General features: G+C 48.0%; 1 protein-coding gene across 10 annotated transcripts in view; it reads left to right on the plus strand.

Moving 5' to 3' along the window:
- LOC144607166 (transducin-like enhancer protein 4) overlaps nucleotides 1-20,223 on the plus strand; it is a 224,317-nt gene that overhangs the window by 172,720 nt on the left and 31,374 nt on the right. For 9 of the 10 annotated variants that reach the window (XM_078423818.1, XM_078423822.1, XM_078423823.1 and 6 more), the window contains 2 exons: nucleotides 736-855; nucleotides 19,444-19,497. In XM_078423818.1, the coding sequence (XP_078279944.1) occupies nucleotides 736-855; nucleotides 19,444-19,497 (174 nt within the window). The remainder of the gene's footprint in view (nucleotides 1-735; nucleotides 856-19,443; nucleotides 19,498-20,223) is intronic. The other variant, XM_078423820.1, reaches the window with a different exon arrangement.

The raw sequence follows: 20,223 nt of genomic DNA on the forward strand, positions 1-20,223 counted from the left end.
CGTGACCTGCGTGGGTTTTCTCCGAGATCTTCGGTTTCCTCCCACACTCCAAAGACGTACAGGTATGTAGGTTAATTGGCTGGGTAAATGTAAAAAAAAATTGTCCCTAGTGGGTGTAGGATAGTGTTAATGTGCGGGGATCACTGGGCGGCACGGACTAGGAGGGCCGAAAAGGCCTGTTTCCGGCTGTATATATATGATATGATATGATGATAATGGTGGGACTGTCGTATGTTGAAAGACTGGAGCGGCTACGCTTGTATACACTGGAATTTAGAAGGATGAGAGGGGATCTTATCGAAACATATAAGATTATTAAGGGGTTGGACACGTTAGGGGCAGGGATCATGTTCCCAATGTTGGGGGAGTCCAGAACCAGGGGCCACAGTTTAAGAATAAGGGGTGGGCCATTTAGAACGGAGATGAGGAAAAACCTTTTCAGTCAGAGAGTTGTAAATCTGTGGAATTCTCTGCCTCAGAAGGCAGTGGAGGCCAATTCTCTGAATGCATTCAAGAGAGAGCTAGGTAGAGCTCTTAAGGATGGCGGAGTCAGGGGGTATGGGGAGAAGGCAGGAACGGGGCGCTGATTGAGAATGATCAGCCATGATCACATTGAATGGTGGTGCTGGCTCGAAGGGCCGAATGCCCTCCTCCTGCACCTATTGTCTATTGTCTAAACCAGGGATGGTGCTCAGATGATTAACGCACTTCCATGTCCTTGTGTTTCCCCCCCAGAGTAAATCAGTGTCTCCCTCTGACAGTCTCCGAGCTGAAGACAAGCATCGAGGTTCCCTCGACTACACCACAGAGGGCAAGAAGAGGAAGTGTGAGGACAAAGACTCGGTGGGACATTACGTATGTTCAGGAGCTCATTTTGCTATAAGCAGTGTGGCATTGACTCCACCAGTGAGAGCGAGAGAGAGAGGGGAATGGGTTGGGAGTGTGTGGGTGGTGTGCGGGAGGGGGTGGGCTTGATTCGAAACCCGGTCTCGGGCGCCGAACGGCAGGTGTCGGGTTTCACTGGCGTTTGAACAAATCTGTGCAGAAATCTCTCCTGCCCACCTCTCTCCCCCGAAGATGCTATGCAGGCCTCCTCAGACAGAGCCTCTCGCGAACCGGAGCATCTGCTGGGCCTGCCACCACAGGGGGGGGCCTTAGCACGATGAAGCATCGACAAAAATGTCACGAGAACCAAGGGTGTCGCCTAACAGGAAAGTAAGTGTTGCAGGCAAAGTTTAAAATCTCATTAGATCTCCTGGCGTGTGTCACAGGGTACATGGTTTAATAACAATAGTGTTATCATGGTAACGTGATAGGGGAGATGTTACATGAAGCGTGACACAGGAAATGCGTGTTCTAACCACATTTTTCTATTCTATGAGGGACCAATATAGACGAGATGAAAAACATTGTAAGGACAGCCAGTCGTTTGCTAACACCAGACTCCTCACCGGTTATAGTGACCAGATGCTTCAGTCCAGAGATTCAGCTGTTCCCATCCTTTGATCCGTGTGTTGTGTTGTGCAGCCAGTGTGCATGACCCCAGTTCCCGTGTAATTGGAAAAAGCCGGGATCATCTCCATGTACTTGGATTTTTCGATCCACATTTTCTACCTAATGGCACATCGGAGCAGAATCTAGGCACGTCAACCCATCGTTTCGACTCCGCCATTCAATCATGGCTAAGATAGACACAAAATGCTGGAGTAACAGCGGGTCAGGCAGCATCTATGGAGAAATTGGATACATAGAAACACATAGAAAATAGGTGCAGGATTAGGCCATTCGGCCCTTCGAGCCTGCACTGCCATTCAATATGATCATGGCTGATCATCCAGCTCAGTAACCTGTACCTGCCTTCTCTCCATACCCCCTGACACCCCCTGATACACGACCTTTCAGGTCAGGACGTTTCAGGTTCAGTGTGAATTTAGATTTTTTTTAGATTTTAGATTTAGAGATACAGCATGGAAACAGACCCTTCGGCCCACCGAGTCCGCGCCGCCCAGCGATCCCCGCACATTAACACTATCCTACACACACTAGGGACAATTTTTACATTTACCCAGTCAATTAACCTACATACCTGTACGTCTTTGGAGTGTGGGAGGAAACCGAAGATCTCGGAGAAAACCCACGCAGGTCACGGGGAGAACGTACAAACTCCGTACAGACGGCGCCCGTAGTCAGGATCGAACCTGAGTCTCCAGCGCTGCATTCGCTGTAAGGCAGCAACTCTACCGCTGCGCCACCGTGCCGCCCAAAAGGAGGGCCCCGACCCAAAACGCCATCTATCCATGTTCTCCAGAGATGCTGCCTGACCTGCTGAGTTACTCCAGCATTTTGTGTCTACCTTCGGTGTAAACCAGCACCTGCAGTTCCTTTTCATTACATTCTATCAGGTTACAGCTGCTTTTTATCACTGCGACTGAAACCATGGGAATGTAAGCCAAGAAAGTAAAAATCAAAGACTGTGCTGGTGAGGACTTATACTTCAGGAGAGATACCCTTATGCCACATTTTGAAATCCCTACAGGAAGCTCGTTAGCGCTAACTGTTCAAATGATTTTGTGTTAAATAGAATGGGTCGCACAGTGTTACAGATATCTTTATTAAAATTAATTTCCACTCCTTTAGTGCAAACAAAAGTAATCCACGTGGAAACCAGGCCACCTAGATTTTAGTTTAGTTTAGAGACGCAGTGCGGAAACAAGCCCTTCGGCACACTGTGCCCGTGCCGACCAGCGATCCCCGCGCACTGGGGACAATTTACAATTGTACCGGTCAATTAACCTACAAAAACCTGTACGCCTTTGGAGTGTGGGAGGAAACCGGAGCTCCCGGGGAAAACCCACGTGGGTCACGGGGAGAAGGTACAAACTCCGTACAGGCAGCACCCATAGTCAGAATCGAACCCAGGTCCCTGGCACTGTAGGGCAGCAACTCTACCTCTGCGCCACTGTGCACCCTAGATGTACCCTGTATCCTGTTCGTTGGTACAGTTGAGATCTTCAGTGTTCAACCCCTGGGGTTACACGAACCCTCCCCCCCCCCCAGCCTGCCTCCTCTGTGCGCCTATTCCTGACTATCCCAAGGCTTTGTGTTCGTCCCACACCCTTTCCCGTGGCGGGGTGATGGGGGGGGTCCTCTGTGGACATCTCACCCTGATAACAGAACTCGCACGGCACGTTCAAAAAGCTTTCCCCCCTTAATTGGGGTGTTCCAGAGTTCCTAATATTGTGCGTTCATTTATCACCAATCCACCAAATGCTAATTCAAGGCCTTTTCTCTCTAGTTTTAATTTCATGTTGTGTTCTAACCCGAGCCTGAACATGCTGCCTTTCTCCACATCAGCCACAAACCCCCCTCCTCTTGCACCTGCATCCCTTCATCCGGCCTCACAATTCTTGCCTCTTCTCTCCTTGTCTCACATCCTTTTGTCTCCTTTTTTCTTTGTCTCTGAGCTTTGTCCACCCATTTTCCAATCAAACCTCCCTCACCTGTATCCACCCCCCACCTATCATGTGCCAGGCATTCCCCCCCCCCCCCCCCAGCCCCACCTATTTTCCAGCTCTCTCTCCCCCCCCAACTGCAATCAGTCTGAAGAAGGGTCCTGACCCAAAACGTTGTCTTTCCATGTTTTCCAAAGATGTTGCTCGACTCCATGGCTAAGGGGCAGCACAGTGGCACAGCAGTAGAGTTGCTGCCTCATGGCGTCAGAGACCCGGGTTCGAGCCTGACCTCGGGTGCTGCATATGTGGAGTTTGCATGTTCTCCCTGTGGGTTTCCTCTCATGGGTTTCCTCCGGGTGCTCCGGTTTCCTCCCACATCCCAAAGACTTGTGGGTTTTTTTCGGCTGAGACCCTTCTTCAGTCTGAAGAAAGGTCTCCACCCGAAAAGTCACCCATTCCTTCTCTCCAGAGATGCTGCCTGTCCCGCTGAGTTACACCACCATTTTGAGTCTATCTTCGATTTAAACCAGGGTCGGCAGTTCCTTCCTACACATGGGTTTTTAGGTTAATTGGCTTCTCTAAATTGTGCCTAATGTGTAGGATAGAACTAGTTATCAAGTGTATCGCTCTATTCCTGTTCATAAGTGATAGGAGCAGAATTAGGCCATTCAGCCCATCGTCTACATCGCCATTCAATCATGGCTGATCTATCTCTCCCTCTTAACCCCATTCTCCTGCCTTCTCCCCATAACCCCTGACACCCTACATTAAACTATCTCTAAACTAAACTAAACTATACTAAACTCACTGATTTACTCCAGCATTTGATGTTTTATGCCAGAGATATTTTTTTATGGCACCATTCATTATAAGGGTAAAGCACTCTCATCGCCTCACTCCCTAATGTATGAGGGTGGCCCAATGGTTGTGTTACTGAATGAGCATCTACAGGGGTGGGATACTGATCTGGAGACATGATTTCAAACCCCACCACACTGGCTGGGAGATTAAGTTGAGGTTTAGTTTTAGTCTTGAGATACTAAGATCTTGAGATACTAAGGACCTTTGGCCCACCAGGCCACACGGACCATTGATCAATTCAATGACCCAATCTTCAGATCAACAGTGCACATGAGTTCTGTTATCCCACTTTCTCACCCACCCCCTGCACACGAGGGGCAATTTACAGAAGCCGATTAACCTACAAATCTGCACAGCTTTGGGATGTGGGACTTGACCAGGGCACCTGGAGGGAACCCACGTGGTCACAGGGAGAGCATGCAAAATCCACACAAGACTCCACCCCAAGGACTGGATCGAACCCGGGTCTCTGGCGCTTTGAGGCAGCTGCCCTTTAAACGGTAGAAAACTGAAGTTAAAATGGTGTCATCAGTAACTGAGCTTGAAGCTGCCAGATTGTCAACACAAAACCTCTCATGGAGTGTGCAAGATACTGATTTAAACCGAAGATAGACACAAAATGCTGGAGTAACTTAGCAGGACAGGCAGCATCTCTGGAGAGAAGGAATGGGTGACGTTTCGGGTCGAGACCCTTCTTCAGTCTGAAGGAGGGACTCGACCCGAAACGTCACCCAAAACCTCATGGAAGTTCCTTCAGGGAAGGATATTTCCCGCCTGTACCTGATCTGCCCTTTATTTGACCCTGAACAAACCCCTCAGCTCAGAGGCAATTAGCGGAGGGCAGTAAACGCAGGCTAAACCAGCAATGCCAACATCCTGTAGAGGAATGTATTAATAAACACTTGCAGGTGTTGTTTGCTGATGGGGCCCTCTGATAATCTGGTTGTTAAAGAAATCTGGCCTGAGGAACATTGGTGAATTGAATCATTCCACCCCATTGCTCTCATTTGCCAAGACCCTAAATTCCAATATTCTCTCCTTAAACCTTTTTGGTCTCCTTTTCTTCGAGGGCAATCTTTCAAACCGTAATATTTTAACCATGCTATTTGCCTCTCATTTTCAGTTTAGTTTAGTTCAGAGATACCGTGTGGAAACAGGCCCTTCAGCCCACCGAGACCTCGCCAACCAGTGATCCCCCCATACACTCTATCTATCCTACACTCTACGGGCAACTCATAGAAGGCAATTAACATACAAACGTGTACGACTTTGGAATATGGGAGGAAACCGGAGCACCCGGAGAAAACCCTCGCGGTCACAGGGAGAACGTACAAACTCCGTACAGACAGTTGTCAGAATTGAACCCGGGTCCCTGGTGTCCTAAGGCAGCAACTCTACCACTGTGCCACCTATTATTTATTAATTATCGTATTATTGATTATTATATATCATCTGTGTGTTATTGCATTTAGGGGGCTGTTAAAGCAGCAGGAAGTAAAAATTTCATTTTTCTGTTGTCGGTACACATGACAATTAAACATTTGCCTCTCCCCCTTCAAACATACATTTTTCAACCGCACTTGACTTGATTCTTGACTCAAATCATATGCAGCTTAAATCCTGTCTGATAATGTTTCTGTGCAACGTGAGTGTACTAAAGTGACAATGGTTTTATTGAAATATTGTATATTAACGGTATATGGAAAAGATGCAGTAAAGCTGAAAAGGATGGAGGGAAGATTTTACGGAGATGTTGTCAGGACTCGAAGGGTCTGAATGATGAGGGGTGGGGGTTGGGCAGACTAGGAGTTTGTTCCTTGGAGCGCAGGAGGCTGAGGGGGAATAGTATAGCGGTGTGTAAAATCATGAGGGGAATAGATAGGGTGAATGCATGGTCTTTTTTTCCCAGGCCAGCTCAATCAAGAAGTGGAGGAAATAGCTTTGAGGTGAGAGAGGAAAGATTTAATGGGAACTTGAGGAACAACTCTCTTACACAGATGCATGAAGAAGTGGCTGAGGTAGAGACAATAACTATATTTGAAAGACGTTTTGAACAGGTAGATGGATAGGAAATGCTTTGAGCGATTTGGGTAAATGGGATTAACTTAGATGGGACATGTTGGTTGGTATGCACGAGTTGGGCCGAAGGGCTTGCTTCCACCCTGTGTGACTCTGTGACTGCAAGCTGGTGTTAATAAACGTGGGGGCCACACAGGGTGAGAAAGTGGCAAGTTGCAAACTAAAGCTATATCTGATAATGCCCAGCAGGTTATGTTGGTGTTGTGTGCCCTGTGCCAATTTGCTACATCTCTAAAGGTCCCTTTCAGTTTATAGTCAAGAACTATGCACTTGCTGCAAGAAAGGTGGATGGTGGCTCAGCGGTACAGCTCCTGCCCTACAGCGCCAGAGACCCGGGTTTGATCCTGACTACGGGTGCTTGATGGTACAGAGTTTGTACGTTCTGCCCGTGACCTGCGTGGGTTTTCTCCAAGATCTTTGGTTTCCTCCCACACTCCAAAGACATTCGGGTTTGTAGGTTAATTGGCTTGGTATAAATGTGAAACTGTCCCTCGTGTGTGTGGGATAGTGTTAGTGTGCGGGGATCGCTGGTCGGTACGGACTCGGTGGGCTGAAGGGCCTGTTTCCGCGCTGTATCTCTAAATTAAACTGAACTAAATTAAACACGCCCACCATTTCACCTCTCTACACTTTGCTCATTGCCATGTAATCGCTGCAGAAATCCTTTCAAGGCATCATTTCAGCAGCATCTCAGGGCTTTGTGCTGGGTTCTGGAGAATTAACCCAGATTCCTCCTGCTTTTTTCCCCCCCCCCAAGGCTGTCTCTCACCATCATGTTGCCCCACTCCTAGCACATTACTGCCCTCTCCTGGTCACTGCCAAATGTGCGGCATCAGGCACCACAAACCCATGCCCTCTCGTCCTCGATTCCCCCTACTCGGTAAAAAGATTGTGCATTCACCCTATCTATCCCCCGCATGTTTTTATACACCTCAATGCAATCGCCCCTTAGCCTCCTGCGCTCCAAGGAACAAAGTCCTAAGCTGCCCAATATCCTCTCCCTGTAGTTTAATACTGAGCAGGAAACAAAACTGCAGATGCTGGTTTAAATCGAAGGTAGACACAAAATGCTGGAGTCACTCAGCGGGTCAGGCAGCATTTCTGGAGAGAAGGAATGGCTGACGTTTCGAGTCTGAAGAAGGGTCCCGACCTGAAACGTCACCCTTCCCTTCTCTCCAGAGATGCTGCCTGACCTGCTGAGTTACTCCAGCATCTTGTGCCTAGCTTAATGCTGAGGTTGTCCTGCATCCTACGGTGGTCCTCAGAGAGAACCAGTGTGCAAACTCTACTTGCAGATAAAGAACACGGTGTAGAAACAAGAAACTGCAGATGCTGCTTGATAAAATAAGATAGGAAATGTTAGAGTAGAGCTGTTGCCTCACAACTCCAGCGACCAGGGTTCAATCCTGACCTCTGGTGCCGACTTTGTGGAGTTTGCACAAGAATCAATATATTATATAGTGTCGGTGGGCAGAGGTGCTTTATTCTAACTAATGGGTAGGATCAACTAAGATTGTCAAGAGTTATGGGGAAAAGGTGGGAGGATGGTGTTAGAAACATAGAAAATAGGTCAGGCGGGCACCGCCATTCAATATCATCATGGCTGATCACCCAAAATCAGTACCCCGTTCCTGCTTTTCAAAGTCAAGGTTTCAAGGTCAGTTTATTGTAACATGTACCAATTAAGGTACAGTGAAACTTTCCCCATATACCTTGAGTCCTTTAGCCCTAAGAGCTAAATCTAACTCTCTCTTGAAAACATCCAGTGAATTGGTCTCCACTGCCTTCTGTGGCAGAAAATTCCAGATTCACAACTATCTGGGTGAAAAGGTTTTTCCTCACCTCAGTCCTAAATGGCCCACCCCTTATTCTTAAACTCTGACCCCTGGTTCTGGACTTCCCCCAACATCGGGAACATTTTTCCTGCATCTAGCCTGTCCAATCCCTTAAGAATTTTACATGTTTCTATAAGATCCCCTCTCATCCTTCTACATTCCAGTGAATACAAGCCCAGTCGACCCATTCTTTCATCATAAGTCAGTCCCGCCATCCCGGGAATTAACCTGGTGAACCTACGTTGCACTCCCTCAATAGCAAAAATGTCCTTCCTCAAATTAGGAGACCAAAACTGCACACAATTGAAAAGGAAAGATAGATCAGCAGTGATTGAACGGCAGAGTAGACTCGATGGACCGAATGGCCTCCTTCTGCTCCAATGAGTTATGAACTTATGAACTCATTAATCAAGATACTTACACCAAACATGCACGTGATATTGTTGCTATGTCCTCTGCGGTCCATGACATATTTACAGACAACTACACTGTGGAGACACCTGCTCCAGGTGAGATTAAACTCGAATGAAGCAAAATAGTACCTCCTCTACTCTTCATGCGAACTATGTGCTGAGAATCCTTTTAGAAACGTCAGAACAAATTAAAGCCTTTTAACCGCAGTGCAAGTCTTGGAGGGATCCTTAGTTTACCAGTTTAGTTTATTGTCATGTGTACCGAGGTACAGTGAAAAGCTTTAGTTGCATGCTCGCCAGCCAGCGGAAAGACAATACATGATTACAATCTTGCCATTCACAGTGCACAGGTACGTGATAAGAGAATAAGGTTTAATGCAAGGTTAAGCCAGTAAAGTCCAATCAGAGATAGTCTGACAGTAGTTCTACTCTCTGGTTGCGGTAGGTTGGTTCAGTTGCCCGATAACAGCAGTGAAGAAACTGTCCCTGAATCTGGAGGTGTGCGTTTCCACACTTCTATACCTTTTGGCCGATAGATTTAGACTCTGGTAGAACGCTTGGAGATCCAAGAAACGACAAAGGCTGGAATTCTGAACAAGGAACAAGGTGCGAGAGGAACTTGGGTCAGGCACCATCTGTTGAGGGAATGGAGAGACAAAGTTTCAAGTCAGGACCCTTCAGACTGTCTTGAGCAAAACACAAAGTGGTGGAGGAACTCAGCAGGTCAGGCAGCATCTGTGGAGGGAATGGACAGTAATATTGTATGTGCAGGAAGGAATCTGCCTGACCCACTGAGTTCCTCCAGCACTTTGTGTTTAGTAGAAGGTTTCTACTCTTTCTTATGGATGGTTTTGTCAGGAGATTCTTGGAGTAAAAGACAAAGTAAATGTGGTCAAAGATAGACACAAAATGCTGCAGTAACTCAGCGGGCCAGGCAGCATCATCTCCGGAGAGAAGGAATGGGTGTCATTTCGGGTCGAGACCCTTCTTCAGTCTGAGTTACTCCAGCATATTGTGTCTATCTTCGATTTAAACCGGCATCTGCAGTTCCTTCCTGCACAAGTCAATGTAGTCACTGTGTGGGAAGGAACTGCTGGTTTAAACCCAAGAAAGACACAAAAAGCTGGAGTAACTCAGCGGGTCAGACAGCTTCTCTGGAGTAAAGGAATGGGTGACGTTTGGGGTCGAGACCCTTCTTGGTTGCTGTCAGCACTGAGTTTTCTGATCTGCCAGCCTCCTAGCGGTTAGTTGGGATGCAGCTCGTAGAACTACTGCCTTACAATCCAACAACAAGGGCTCAATCCTGACCTCTGGTGCGGTCTGTGTGGAGTTTGACTGTTTGCGCAATGACTGGATGGATTTCCCCAGGTGCTCCAGTTTCCTCCCATGTCCTAAAGATGTGTAGTTTTGTAGGTTATTTGGCTTCTATAAATTGACCTGAGTTTGGCGGATGCGAAAGCAGCTTTACATAGAACTAGTGTGAACGGGTGACGATGGTCGGCGTGGACTCAGTAGGCCGAAGGATTTCCACGATGTATCTCCAAAGTGAACTAAACATAATGGACATTGGTAAAGATGCGCCAATGAGCTTTTAGTTGGTTCCCCTCCCCCTTCCCAGATCTCCCATTGTCTTCCTGTCTCCACTATATCCTTCCTTTGTCCCGCCCCCCTGACATCAGTCTGAAGAAGGGTCTCGACCCGAAACGTCACCCATTCCTTCTCTCCTGAGATGCTGCCTGACCTGCTGAGTTACTCCAGCATTTTGTGAATAAATACCTTCGATTTGTACCAGCATCTGCAGTTATTTTCTTACAAAGGAACTGCAGATGTTGGTTTACAAAAAAGGACACAAGGTGCTAGAGTAATTCAGCAGGTCAGGCAGCATCTCTGGAGAACATGGACAGGTGACGTTTCGTGTCTGGACCCTTCCCCAGACCCTGTTTGTTGGTGAGGCTGGGCAGCTTAGTTGGTGAGGTTGGGTTATTGGAGGATAATGCACAAGTCTAGAGATGGGCGCACTCGTGAAGAAAGACCTGGTGTGTTTGGTGCTACATTGATTGTCCTCGGGTATAGATGTACCTCCATAAACAGACAAGGGGCAGGGAGAAATACAGGAGCGGGAGGCCAGGGATAGCGAAAGTTGCCAGCACTGGCATCCTTCTTCATAGCTTGTCTCTCAAGAGTCGGGAGTGTTTTCTTCTCATATTTGTACCCAAACAGGACAATGAAATTCTTACTTGCAGCAGCACAGGGTTGTAAACGCAAACCTGTTGTACTGTCTGCTCTCGGAGCAGCGCGAGTGCAGGCTCAGACCCAGGGCAGGGCCCGGCCTACTCTGGGTGGCCTGTGTGAGACTGGGAGAGAATGGTCTGAAATTTAAAGGACCCGTGCACTCACCAGAATAACAGAGCCCAAAATGTGGCTTCCACAAACACCGCCTGTCAGTTTAGTCTAGTTTATTGTCACGTGTATCGAGGTACAGTGAAAAGCTTTTTTGTTGCGTGCAAACCAGTCAGCAGAAAGACAATACATGATTACAGTTGATCCATTTACAGTGTATAGACACATGATAAAGGAATAACATTTAGGGGGAATAACGTTCAGCAGGAATAATGTTGTCCCTAACCTAGGTCCCATGTTGGTCAGTAAGTCTCTGTGAATTGGCTGCTTTCTCAGCCTCTGTTCTTGGCTTGACTCTGGAGGTCACCGAACTCCTGAATTGGTTGCTAAGGAACATGACCGCGGCCCCCGGTCCTGTGGTAGCAGCTATTAGCTTCAATTTGAATAGCGAGAGGGAAGGGGAGAGACGTGGGCTGGGCTCCAATCTCGAGCGGCTCACACGGACTGCTGCTGCAAGGACTACTTTCTGTTATCGTATTGCGGGGGCCAAGTGGCGATTTGGCCGGGCAATCGCTGAGCAGATCTGGGGACATCGACGGGCCTCACCATTGCCATTTGTTAGGGAGGGCCCTGGGTCAAGTCTTGTTGAACTTAGTTTAGTTTAGAGATACAGCGCAGAAACAGGCCCTTTGATCCACCGGGTCCGCGCCGACCAGCGATCCCCGCACGTGTACACTATCCTACACTAGGGACAATTTACATTTATACCAAGCCAATTAACCTACAAACATGTACCTCTTTGGAATGTGAGAGGAAACCGAAGATGTCGGAGAAAACCCACGCAGGTCACATGGACAAACTCCGTACAGACGGCATCCGTTTTCAGGATGGAACCCGGGTCTCTGGCGCTGTAAGGCAGCAACTCTAGCGTTGCGCCACCGCGCCACCCAGCTCTTCCAAATCAGGGTCTGTGGGAGCACAGAGAGCCACAATTACAGCAGAAAAGCTTCGATGAACGATGAATGCCATGCACGCTGAGAACAGTGATGAATTTCTTCGAGGCGAGCAGCTTTAAAAAAAAATTAACATACAGTCTTCCGGCCAGATCGTCCCAATGAAGGTTTAGTGGCCGATTTCCCCCTCTGTTACTGTGACAGTGGATGGCTGATTGTGGCCATAGAATTGTTTCAGCACAGGAAGCCACTTGGCCCAGCAAGTTCCACGTTGGCTCCAAGCTGAGCAAGCTCTTCAGTCCTGTTCCTCTGCTCTCTCCCCATTGCCCTGTAAATCATTTTCTCGCAAACGCTTATCCAATTTGCTTGTGTAAGCCCTGACTGGGTTTGCTTCCAATCCATCTGGCAGGTCGGGGAACATTAGGACCTGGCACAGATTCTCCTCTTTGCAGCCCAGTTTAAAGGGACAGAGAGGGCAGCACGGTGGCGCAGCGGTAGAGTTGCCGCCTCACAGCGCCAGAAGCCCGGGTTCGATCCTGACAACGGGTGCTGGCTGTACGGAGTTTTGCCGGTCCCTCCCTGTGACTACGTGGCTTTCCTCCGTTTCCTCCCGCGCTCCAAAGACATGCAGGTTTGAGGGTTAATTGGCTTCGGTAAAAGTGTAAATCGGAAGCCTTGCTGAGGTTCCGCGGCGCAATGCCAGGCTGAAGGCTTGTCGGGCAACGGCACTGGGAACCAACCAAAGGCTTGGCGAGGCCCACTCAAAGACCCGCTGGTCGACGGGACCGACCGGTAAATGGCAGCAACTGCGTGTGTAATATGTGTAAAAAGAATGACACCGTGCTTTGTGCCAAATAAAGCACCATTGAACCAATTGGAAGAAATGGAGCCTGATTTCCTTTTCAATGTGACCTTGTGTGCCTCATTCCCCATCTCAAACTCATGAAGAATCTTTGAAGTGTTGTAGAATGACAAGAGGCCTGTTGGCCCATTTAGTCTGTCCAGCTCTACACAAGTCATCCAGCCACTCCCGTCTTTCTGCACTCATTCCATTAACCAATTATTTCTTTTCAGATATATTTCCACCTCCCTTTTGGAAAGCTACACTTTAATCTGCTTCTACCACTCCCCCCCCCCCCCAGCAGTGCATTAAAGACCCCAACCATTTGCTGCATACTATAAGCGTTACTGATGTCAACTTTGGTTCATTTAGTTTTGTTTAGTGTAGTTTAGTTTAGAGATACATCGTGGAAGCAAGCCCTTCGGCCCAAGCGGCACGGTGGCGGCTTCTGCAGCACGGTGGGGCAGCGGTAGAGTTGCTGCCTTACAGCGAATGCAGCGCCGGAGACTCAGGTTCGATCCTGACTACGGGCGCCGTCTGTACGGAGTTTGTACGTTCTCCCCGTGACCTGCGTGGGTTTTCTCCGAGATCTTCGGTTTCCTCCCACACTCCAAAGACGTACAGGTATGTAGGTTAATTGACTGGGTAATAAGTAAAAATTGTCCCTAGTGTGTGTAGGATAGTGTTAATGTGCGGGGATCGCTGGGCGGCGCGGACTCGGTGGGCCGAAAGGCATTTTTCCGTGCTGTATCTTTAAATCTAAAAGTAAAGACCAGCGATCCCTGCACATTAACACTATCCTACACATGATAGGGGCAATTTACAATTATACCAAGCCAATTAACCTCCAAGCCTGTACGTCTTTGGAGTGTGGGAGGGAGCTGAAGATCTCGGAGAAAACCCACGCAGGTCACGGGGAGAAGGTACAAACTCCGTACAGACAAGCACCCTTAGTGAGGATGGAACCCGGGTCTCTGGCGCTGTAAGGCAGTGGCTCTACCGCTGCAGCCCATTTATGATGATCAATTTTTATTGATGATTTATCAATCATCTTTATTCCATGTCCCTTAGCCTTGAGCCCCATCAATAGGAAAAACATTTCTCACAATCTACTCTTGTCAGACCCTTCATCAATTCCCGTCGAACCTATTCTGTTCCTTGTAGAACCACCTTCGATTGCCACTCATTAAAGTACCTCATCAATTTAGTGAATCTCTTCTGTATCCTCTCCAAAGACTATTACATCATTCCTAAGTTTACTTTCATATATTTATGTTTTTTATTGTCAGGCGTACCCAGGTCCAGAGAAAATCTTTGTTTGGAAAGCGATCCAATGAATTCAGATAATACTGTAGATAAATACAATCGAAACAAATGCAGGCAGGTGGGACTAGTGTAGATGGGACATGTCGATCGGCATGGGCAAGTTGGGCTGAATGGCCTGTTTCCACGCTGCATGACTATGACTCTAAACTCTAGTACAATAGATAAGCAAAGGGAAAGGTACAGATTGCAGAATCTAGTTCTCAGGATACGCGGCGGCAGGATATGGCGCAGCGGTAGAGTTGCTGCCTTACAGCGCCAGAGACCCGGGTTCCATCTGACTACAGGTGCTGTCAGTGCGGAGTTTGCACGTGGTCCCTGTGACCGCGAGAATTTTCTCCAGGTGCACCGGTTTCCTCCCAAACTACAAAGACGTACAGTTTTGTAGGTTAATTGTCTTCAGTAAAAATGGTAAATTGTCCCTTGCGTGAGTGGATGGCGCTAGTGTTAGTGATGGTGTGTGTGTGTGTGTGGATGGTGCTAGTGTTAGTGATGGTGTGTGTGTGGATGGTGCTAGTGTTAGTGATGGTGTGTGTGTGTGTGTGGATGGTGCTAGTGTTAGTGATGGTGTGTGTGTGGATGGTGCTAGTGTTAGTGATGGTGTGTGTGTGTGTGTGGATGGTGCTAGTGTTAGTGATGGTGTGTGTGTGTGGATGGTGCTAGTGTTAGTGATAGACAATAGACAATAGGTGCAGGAGTAGGCCATTCAGCCCTTCGAGCCAGCACCGCCATTCAATGCGATCATGGCTGATCACTCTCAATCAGTACCCCGTTCCTGCCTTCTCCCCATACCCCCTCACTCCGCTATCCTTAAGAGCTCTATCCAGCTCTCTCTTGAAAGCATCCAACGAACTGGCCTCCACTGCCTTCTGAGGCAGAGAATTCCACACTTTCACCACTCTCTGACTGAAAAAGTTCTTCCTCATCTCCGTTCTAAATGGCCTACCCCTTATTCTTAAACTGTGGCCTCTTGTTCTGGATTCCCCCAACATTGGGAACATGTTTCCTGCCTCTAATGTGTCCAATCCCCTAATTATCTTATACGTTTCAATAAGATCCCCCCTCATCCTTCTAAATTCCAGTGCATACAAGCCTAATTGCTCCAGCCTTTCAACATACGACAGTCCCGCCATTCCGGGAATCAACCTAGTGAACCTACGCTGCACGCCCTCAATAGCATGGTGTGTGTGTGTGTGTGTGGATGGTGCTAGTGTTAGTGATGGTGTGTGTGTGTGGATGGTGCTAGTGTTAGTGATGGTGTGTGTGTGTGGATGGTGCTAGTGTTAGTGATGGTGTGTGTGTGTGTGGATGGTGCTAGTATACGGGGTGATCGCTGGTCGGCACAGACTTGGTGGGCTGGAGGGTATGTTTCTGTGCTGCATCTCTGAAGTCCAAAGTAAAGCATTGGAGAACACCATTTCCAGCGACAAACTCCAATGTCTGCAAAGGGGTAGAGGTGAATTGGACTGTACCCTAGTTAATGGAAGGACCTTTCAGAAGCCTATTAACTGAGGAAAAGAAGTTACCCCTAGGTCTGGTGGTGCGTGCTTTCAAGCTTCTGTATCTTCTGCCCAGTGGGAGCGGGGAGATGAAGGAATGACCGACCGGGGTGGGCCAAGTGTTTGATTATTATTAGCTGCCTTTGAAAGGCAGCGTGAAGTGCAGGTGGAGTCGGTGGTGACGGTCCTAATGGTTGGTGCCAGATCTGGACACAATACATCAGAGGGTACAAAAGATCTATCGTAGCTTCCTTGCTTTTGTACGCGATGTCAGTATTTATAAAGCCCGGGTGTTAATTCTCAAACATGCCCTTCATTTCCAACAAAGTATGCACAAAGTATGCCAAATCCCTTAGCTTCTCGACCTCTATTCGAACTGCACTCTGCGGGTAAACACTGCTTCTACTCACTCTCCTTTCCAAAGTGTAGCACTTTGCATTTGTCCGCATTAAACTGAATCTGGCACCTGGCGGTGTGATTACGGTGTAAAATTACATACGTGAGAAACGTTTTGCTAATGGGTCAGTGGTTGCAAAGAATGTCCGAAGGATTTCTTTACTAACTCCTTCATCGTGTGCGATCAAGCCTGGGGGGCTGAGGAATGGCGGGTATTGTGGAGAGGTTTCCCAGTCCCTGACACTGATACTGTTTATTGTTCCCACTCTGAAACCAATTTGAAAATAGAAGTAGGGATCTTTTCACCTCGCTCCCAGCTACGTTTGCCAGAAATGCTGACGTGCCAAGGTGTTACCATTCAATCTCCAATCCTACCGTTTTTAGCTGGCCATCAATTTAATCTGGCAAGAAATTTAAAAAAAAAATGTTTGGAAGATTTAAGCCCGGGTAATCTTGCATCAACACACCCATATATGGAAAACCCATTTAGTTTAGTTTAGAGATACAGCGCAGAAACAGGCCCTTCCGCAACGACCAGCGATCCCCGCACATTAACACTACCCTGCACACACTAGGGACAATTTACACTTATACCAAGCCAATTACCCTACAAACCTGTACGTCTTTGAAGCGTGGGAGGAAATCGAAGATTTCGGGGAAAACACATGGGGAGAGCATACAAGCTCCGTATGTCAGCACCCATAGTCAGGATCGAATCCTGGGGATGTTGATCACAAGTGATGAACATGTAAGAGCAGCGCAGCTGGTAGAGTTGCTGCCTCACAGCCCCAGAGTCCAGGGATCGATCCTGACCACGGGTGCTGTCTGTGTGGAGTTTGCACGTTCTTCCTGCAGGTTTCCTCCCATATGCCAAATACGTGCTGGTTTGTCGTTTCGTTGGCCTCTGTAAAATTGCCCCTCGGTAGTGGACGAGAAAGTGGGATAACGTGGAACAAATGTGAACAGGTGATCGAAACGCGGCATAGGCTTGGTGGCCTGAAGGGCCTGTTTACATTTTGTATCTGCTGGAGCAGGTTCCGTGCCTGAGAACCAGTGACGGTTTATTGTTGACGAGGCTGACTGGAACTCCAGAGGCTGTCTGAGCGATATACACTCAGGAATTCACTCTCATCATTTCTCATAACCGGCATGATTGAAATAATTCTCTAACATATTGCAGACATGTTAATGTGACCTTTTAAATTCTGTTCATTTGTTTAATTCTTGCATCAAAAGTCAGTAAGGAAATATTAGAAACATAGAAAATAGGTGCAGGAGTAGGTCATTTGGCCCTTCGAGCCATTCAATATGATCATGGCTGATCATACACAATCACTGCCGCGTTCCTGCCAGGAGGGGCGTTTCCTACAGTCTCCAGACTTTCAGAGTCGGAGAGCTGTACATCACAGAAATAGCCCCTTTGGCCCACGTTGTCCATGCCGACCAAGTTGACATATTGGGCTAATCCCATGTGCCTACATTAGGCCCATAGCCCTTTAAAGCTTTCCTTACCATATATCTGTCCAAATATCTTTTAAAAGTTGTAATATCTTTTCTCTCACCTTAAGCCTATGCCCTCTAGTTTTAAAATCCTCCACCCTAGGAAAAAACAAGTGTTCACTTTGTTCACAGGGGGCGTGGCTGTGTTCTGCAGCTGTGGCTCACCGGCAGTCTCTCTGTCTTTTTTTTTGTTTTTGTCTTTTGTTATCGTTTAAATGTATGTTTTGATTTATTTTTAGCTCTGTATATGTGTGGGGGGGTGGGGGAAACCTTTTTTTCTAATCTCCTCCTCAACGTAGATGCGACCTTTACCGTGTCGTATCTCCGTTCGCGTTTCGGCCTAACACCGTGGAGTCGGCGGCCTCCAGCTGGGATCGACCTTGAAGACCGGTCGCAGGGCCTGGACTTACCATCTCGGAGGCTTCGGCCGTGGGCCCTGCAGACCGCAACATCGGGAGTTCGCAGGTCCCTGGCTGGCGACCGGCTTTCGGGAGCTCCAGCCGTAGCAGCTTCGACCGCCCCGGAGCGCGAGGTTTGATCGACCTGCTCGCAGGCCCTTCATCGCCCTGCGTGGCCTGGCCGCGGCACTTTCCATCGCCCGGTGGGGGCTCAGGACCTTCATCGGCCTGCTCGGCTCGGCCCTGGGACTTTCCATCGCCCGGTGGGGGCTTCAAAAGTCGGGAGCCTCGATCGCCTCGTGGCACCACGGGAGAAGAATGAGGAGGAGATAAGACTTTTCTTTGCCTTCCATCACAGTGAGGGTGTGCCTGGAGCAATCACTGTGATGGCTGTTTGTGTTAAAAATTGTAATTGTGTGTCTTGTGTTTATATTTCTCTACTGCCGGACCCTGACGTGAGAGGACGCTGGCGCTATTTGTTCGCCGCTTCTCCGTCAGGACAGTTCGTCTGTTTGTTTTTATGTCATGATTGTTTTTGTAAAGCGTCTTTGAGCACTTGGAAAATCGCTATATAAAATAAATGTTTATTATTATTATTATTATTATTATTATTATCCTTGCCCCCCCCCCCCCTCCGTGTCTGGTACACGCCCAACAAGCCTCCTGTGCTCCAAAAAAAAAGGTCCCATTGTGTCCATTCTCTCCCTGGAACTGAAGCCCAGAGGCCCAAGGAACATCCTGGCAAATGTCTCCTGCGTCCATTTCAACTTAATGACATCCTTCCTGTAGCTGGGGAGTCAGTCCAGAGCAGCACACAGTGCTCCGAAAGAGTGGTCTCGCCAACGATTTGTACAGCTACATCATGATGTCCCAACTTTTGTGCTCCATGGATGCAAGCGTGACAAATGCCACTCTTCGCCCCACTCTTCACCTGTCTTCACCCCACTAGGTTAATTCCCGGAATGGCGGGACTGTCGTATGTTGAAAGGCTGGAGCGATTGGGCTTGTATACACTGGAATTTAGAAGGATGAGGGGGGATCTTATTGAAACATATAAGATAATTAGGGGATTGGACACATTAGAGGCAGGAAACATGTTCCCAATGTTGGGGGAGTCCAGAACAAGGGGCCACAGTTTAAGAATAAGGGGTAGGCCATTTAGAACGGAGATGAGGAAGAACTTTTTCAGTCAGAGAGTGGTGAAGGTGTGGAATTCTCTGCCTCAGAAGGCAGTGGAGGCCAGTTCGTTGGATGCTTTCAAGAGAGAGCTGGATAGAGCTCTTAAGGATAGCGGAGTGAGGGGGTATGGGGTGAAGGCAGGAACGGGGTACTGATTGAGAGTGATCAGCCATGATCGCATTGAATGGCGGTGCTGGCTCGAAGGGCTGAATGGCCTCCTCCTGCACCTATTGTCTATTGTCTATTGTCACTCTTCACGGCTTCAGGGAACCGTGAACCTGTCTTTTCTGCAGCCCTCTCTCTCTCTTGAGCTCGACCCAATGTTGCACAACATGGTGTAAGTCTGCTAACATTATTGTCTCTTTTATTACCAGGACAGCGACGGAGACAAGAGTGATGATAACTTAGTCGTGGATGTCTCAAATGAGGTTTGTTTATTTTTTTTTAAAGCATTATTAGTCAGTGAATTTCTAATATTAAAAATAACACCATTTAATTCTGTATGATGGTCAGTGATATTGATAATAGAAATTTGGATTGCGGGATCATGGTGTCAGGGGTTATGGGGAGAAGGCTGGAGAATGGGGTTAGGAGGGAGAGATAGATCGCCCATGATATAATGGCGGAATAGACTTGATGGGCCGAATGGCCTAATTCTGCTCCTATCACTTATTAACATTTTTTAAATGAATGACTGATGGGGTATATTAGACCACCCCCTGTGACTGGAAGTCTGCAAGCTACCACTCTCTGGGGAAAGGCAGTCGTTTTGAGCTCTGTATTTGACTCATGAGAGACCCACACAGCTTTAGTCAGATAGACACAAAATACAGGAGCAACTCAGCAGGTCAGGCAGCATCTCTGCAAAATAGTTGATGCTTTGGGCCGAAACCCTTCATCAGACTGAGAGTCAGGGGAGAGGGAAACCAGAGGTTGTTTTAAATCAGAGCCGGCACCAATGACCAAGGAACGGTGGAGCCCACAATGGTCCGTTGTTGGCTGTGGAGAGGTGATAACGAAGGGATTTATGGATGCAAACTGTGGAGCTGGCAGGACCATTAGGTTGGGGAAGGGGCAGAGGGAGAGGGTAAACAGGGCCGGCAGCTCCACAACCTGTCAAACGTTCCTAATCTTCAGATGATTCCCATCTTTTA

This window comes from Rhinoraja longicauda, chromosome 28 (assembly GCF_053455715.1).
Source record: "Rhinoraja longicauda isolate Sanriku21f chromosome 28, sRhiLon1.1, whole genome shotgun sequence".
NCBI classification, from domain to species: Eukaryota; Metazoa; Chordata; class Chondrichthyes; order Rajiformes; family Arhynchobatidae; genus Rhinoraja; species Rhinoraja longicauda.